The sequence below is a fragment of the Cydia pomonella genome, chromosome 2 (genome assembly GCF_033807575.1).
Source record: "Cydia pomonella isolate Wapato2018A chromosome 2, ilCydPomo1, whole genome shotgun sequence".
In the NCBI taxonomy this organism is placed as follows: domain Eukaryota; kingdom Metazoa; phylum Arthropoda; class Insecta; order Lepidoptera; family Tortricidae; genus Cydia; species Cydia pomonella.
In genome coordinates, this window is record NC_084704.1 from 34865589 (window position 1) to 34871126 (window position 5538).

General features: G+C 35.6%; 1 protein-coding gene across 1 annotated transcript; it reads right to left on the bottom strand.

Annotated features, from left to right (window-relative positions):
- Positions 1–214: 214 nt before the first annotated feature.
- On the bottom strand, positions 215–3021 carry LOC133515483 (uncharacterized). The gene is made up of 3 exons (XM_061848030.1): positions 2559–3021; positions 1646–1817; positions 215–637 (listed from the first exon to the last, which is right to left on the bottom strand). Exons 1-3 carry the CDS (start codon positions 2613–2615, stop codon positions 468–470), a joined length of 399 nt encoding a protein of 132 aa, XP_061704014.1. The 5' UTR covers positions 2616–3021; the 3' UTR covers positions 215–467.
- Between the last annotated feature and the right edge of the window lie 2517 nt (positions 3022–5538).

Here is a 5538-nt window from a genome sequence, read left to right on the forward strand (position 1 = left end):
CACTGTCCTACATGTACATAAATTAAATTCAGTGTGTAAATATTTCTCAATCCAAGCATTTTTCAAAATTTTTACATAAAAAACTATTTTACTATTACTAGTGGTTATTTTTTATACTACGTCGGTTGCAAACAAGCATAGTCTCCATAGCCTATGTACCTACCCTAATCTAGCCTAAACCTCCCCTGGCAACCTTACTCACCGACAGGAACACAACACTATGAGTAGGGTCTAGTGTTATTTGGGTGCGGTTTTCTGAAAATTCGCGGTTTTCGTTAAATAAAAGAAGAATTATCTAGGAGCTTTCTTTATTAGCAGGGTGGATGAAATGGGATTCGACGACAGACAGAGAGCAAACTGGCAAGAAAAGGACAAGGTAATTCGTGACCTTTCGGTCTTGTCAAACAGTGACTGTTCTGTGCGTAGCACCATTATCTATTCTGCTAAGTGCTAAACTGATCACGAAGTCACATATTAGAGGACAGAGAAAATTGCAGCAACACCACGGTGTAAGAGCCGACTATGAGCAGCAAACGGAGCGGCGTGTTCGCGTCCACGACGCAGGCGCCGAACACGGACAGCCGTTGGAACACAGAGCGGTTGCAGCGCACCACGTTCTTACATGTTCTGCGCATTTCTGTGAACAATTAGACAATGAAGCTCTTGGTCCCGGGTTCAAATCCTGGTAAGGGCATTTATTCGTGTGATGAGTACGGATATTTGTACCTGAGTCATGGATGTTTTTTATGTATTTAAGTATTTTTTTTTTATATACTTATATATATCGTTGTCTAAGTACCCGCAACACAAGCCTTATTGAGCTTACTGTGGGACTTAGTCAATTTGTGTAATAATGTCCTATAATAAGATCCTATAAAAGATTATTAGAAAGAGAAATGCCTGAAAGTACTGTATCATAATTGTGTCTTAAAATTGTTTAATGTTATGTAAAGTGCAATGTAAGGTGCAAATTGTAATTTGAATGAATAAAATAAATAAAAATAATATTTATTATTATTATTAATTAGTTGTTGGTCGATATTTCTGACATTCGGTCAGGTCGATGTTCCACGGGTAAAGGTACCTTATAGCGGTTGGCGCTTACGTCACGTAGCATCGCAGGATTAAAGCGTCGTTAATTATTGCACAAGCGCCGACCGCCACAAGGTACCTTTACCCGTCACATTTGATCGGACTTACCCTCATAAACCCTCGTTGAGCCATCGAGTGTCATCGCTCTCGCCAACCGCCACAAGGTACCTTTACCCGTCACATTTGATCGGACTTACCCTCATAAACCCTCGTTGAGCCATCGAGTGTCATCGCTCTCGCCAACCGCCACAAGGTACCTTTACCCGTCACATTTGATCGGACTTACCCTCATAAACCCTCGTTGAGCCATCGAGTGTCATCGCTCTCGCCAACCGCCACAAGGTACCTTTACCCGTCACATTTGATCGGACTTACCCTCATAAACCCTCGTTGAGCCATCGAGTGTCATCGCTCTCGCCAACCGCCACAAGGTACCTTTACCCGTCACATTTGATCGGACTTACCCTCATAAACCCTCGTTGAGCCATCGAGTGTCATCGCTCTCGCCAACCGCCACAAGGTACCTTTACCCGTCACATTTGATCGGACTTACCCTCATAAGCCCTCGTTGAGCCATCGAGTGTCATCGCTCTCGCGCACACTAGCTCGCTAACTCGCACGTTTCGGTAAAACCGCTCGCAAGAAGCGCTCAGGATGGCTAGGGTTAGGGCGCCCTTTAAATTCCATGCAAAGATCGTCACTTGACGTAGAATTTTGTCTTCTTGCTTAAAATGATTCAAGTAAATTACTTAAAAATATATAACTAAACTATTCCTTTTTAATCTCAAGTGCCTTCATGAAGAACATAACTATTAAAAAAACCTCTACATCATTACATCATTTTGCAAAAGAGGTGAATACTCTTCAAACGGTTAGATCGATTTTTATGAAATATAGGTAAGAACCGCAAGAAAACGCACTTTCACGTTAAAAAAAACTGCATCGAAATCGGTTAATCAGACAGATATTGGCGTCAAACATCACCGCGTATTTGCGTCGGTATATTTAGTAGATATATTTTTTATTTTCGATAGATTAGGAGGAATGGTTGTAATTTTGGTATATAATATATAAAAAGCTAATTCTAATTGAACTAACAAAAAAAAAAATTACATACAGTTTTGCGACAGTGTTCTTCTAAATTGACCATAACTTCAAGAGAAAGAGTGTAATGCTCATGAAACTTGCCGGATTAATTGACATATATATAGACTTTAAATTTTAAATAATAAACAATAGCACATTAACATATTAATAACATATAGACAAAATTGAAACTAAAAAAAGAATGACTTATATAATAAATTACAAATAAATAAAAACTAACTTAAAACTAACAAAAAAAGTCCCCCAGGTCTGTTCCCTGCGGAAGGGTGCCCATAATGCTGGCTACATTCCCCCTAACCATATTCCCCATTGAACTAACTGTATGTAGCCAAACAGCTGGATTATAACACAAGTATTACCTGATCAAACATTTTAGATGTCGAGACCTCCACGTAAAACAGAGCGTTGAAAAACATACTGATGAACTGGTATAGTATCTAAAAAAAAAACCTAAGTACACGAGTATACACAAAACAATACACATGAAGTACACACAGTGTAACACGTGGAACCCGCTTCTGAGGCCAAAAGAAGGAAAAATGTTTATGAGTTTATGTAAATTTTGCAAAAAAAAAAAAAAACATATTTTTTAATGTTATTGTAAGTACATAAAAAGTTAATTTCATGGTAAAACTGGCACTGAAAATGAATATTCACATGTTTTTTTTTTTTGTAAAGGTTACTTGTCACTTTTTGACATCTATCAATAAGGATATTTAGATATAAGGGCATCATCGCCATTAAAAAGACGTTTTGCACTAAATTACAATAAGAAGTTTTTTTAAATTGGCATTAACTCTGAAACTAGGCGAAATCCCGAAAAGTTTATATGACATTTTAGTCTCTAAATGTGATCAGGAATACACTGTAAAAATCTTTCGGTTTCCTCATGTTAAGCCGTGTAGAGTACAATCTCATTAATCCGGTAATAATGATGACACAAAAGTCCGGATTAGAGGGAAGAATACCACGTGATTGTCCATACAATAAGAGAAAAGTTTTTCCCTTTCAATGAAAAAATAGGTTTTCCATTTTTTCAAACTTTGCAAAGCTTATCTTTTTTGCCAAAAAAGCGAAAACTGTAAACCTAGAATATATTATGCTGAAGCGATCGACATCAAAATCAAAGTGATTTGTTAAGATTTAGTTAGCGGAAACCATTTTCTCCCGAAATAGAATATCATAGAAAAATTACCGTTATTTCGTTAGATTCAAAATGCTATTCTTCCCTCTTAATAAAGAGAAGTGTGAGTAAACTTGGACATAATAGAATATTATGATACGAGTGCGAAAAGTAGGAAAATCGTAAATGGACACAAGTAGTGAATTACCTATTCGCGCGTGTATCGTACGTTTTACAGTACCTACATATGACTCTTTTTCGACATAGACAGGTAAGTGCTAATTACCGCGCAGGGTTTAGTGCGGTAAAGTAGCACCATATTTACTGTAAAATGATTATTTAGACTCCCATTTCAGTGCCGGATTACTTGATGTACGACTATCGAAGTGACGGATATATAATAATTTATGATTTATCGACATTTTATTTTTAAAGGCCCTTAAGGGGCCCAGACTGATTACCAGTTCGCCGGACGATATATCGGCCTGTCAATTTATTCCAGTTATTCGCGATTGACAGCTTTTGCGAATAACTGACAGGCCGATATCGTCCGGCGAACTGGTAATCTGTGGGCGCCTTTAAAAGCACTAACCTCTTTTATACTAGTTACGACATTTCTTCATAGTAATAATTATTTTTGTAACTTACCGTGCATTGATATATTTTATTGCAGATACCAAATACATTGATAATAAGCACATATGCTTCAAACATTAATTTCATCTCTTCTCTGTGCATACAAAGATAACTTTCATCAGTATACATCATCATTTTGCGATTCCATGATGCTAATGTACTAGCACCTGTTAGAAATATAAGATAATTTATATCATTTTTATTGGCAAAAGGCCTTTCTTAACTTCTTTTCTTTTTTTTTCTTTCTTTTTTTTGTTGAATTATTTCTCTTTTGATACTAGTTATTAATATTAAATAAAAATATGGTCATTGATTAGCCTTTTACCACAGTATTGCATTGAGGCATCTGGTGTTATATTTCACGTAATGTTATAATACTAATTAACCTAATAGATAACTTTATGTCAGCTACAAATATATCATAATGAATTAAGTAATAACAAAATAATTTACAAACGTTTAGAAGTGGTAATAAATGCAATCTTTGATAAATAGTCGTTACAACAAAAATGTTAATAAAAAGGATTGTTTTGTGGCTGCCAAGATGGCGGCCCCTGTAGAACATCTAGATGTGACGAACTCGCGTTATTTATCGAAACACTTGGATAAACTGAACACAAAAATATAGTCAAACAGATGTTGAGGCAACCTTCTGGCTCGTGTCGATCGTACCATTAAGCTGTGTTCGTTGTATTTGATTGATAATAGTGATTACATAAATATTCTACACTTGTAACAGTTGTTTAATTTTACACACCTAATGAAATGGTTCGAAATGCGCAAATGAGTAGTGAATCGAAAACTAAATATCCCAATACTCCTAAAATATTAATTATCCTCTCACTTTGGACAATATTATTCATCACGCTTATTACAAAATGAAAGCATAAAACACTTATGATGCAAACGTTGTTCCAAATCTTGAAATCCTTTAACAATTCTTGTTTTCCCAAATTTATAATAAGCAAAGCTCGACGTAACTTCAATAAAATTTGTAGAGCATTAGAACTGTGTACTATATTAAACAAGTAAATTAATATTACTGTTATACAGTATATAATTGCATGCATCGCTGCCATGTATATAACAGTTGTTGGAAGAGAAGAAATTCTCGTAAATGTATCGTATAAAACCGAGAAAAAGATAATCCGAGAAATAACATGCAAGCAGATGCCGAGAAGTGTTTTTATGTTACAAGTTTTTTCAACTGGAGTTAAGAACCCATTATTTACGCAAAATGGGGGGATTAAGAGCACAGATTGGAAAATGAATAATGGGTAATATGCGTCAAAGATTTCCTTTTCGATGTAATTATTAAGAGGACACATTGTATTTGATTGAACGCGTTTGTTTCCTTGAGGTTGAGCAACGGAATAAGCATTATTGGAATTGGAATTGTTTATTAGGTACCGTATTAGTAAATTATGTTTGCTATCATTATTTGTTTATTGAGTGTAAAGGCATGTTTTTGTTATCGGTAAATATTAGATGTTATATTAGGATAATTAAAGCACTTAACTGCAGAAAAGCGTATCATCGTAAATTGGCAAATGGCAAAATTCGGCACAAAGTAGCAAGCA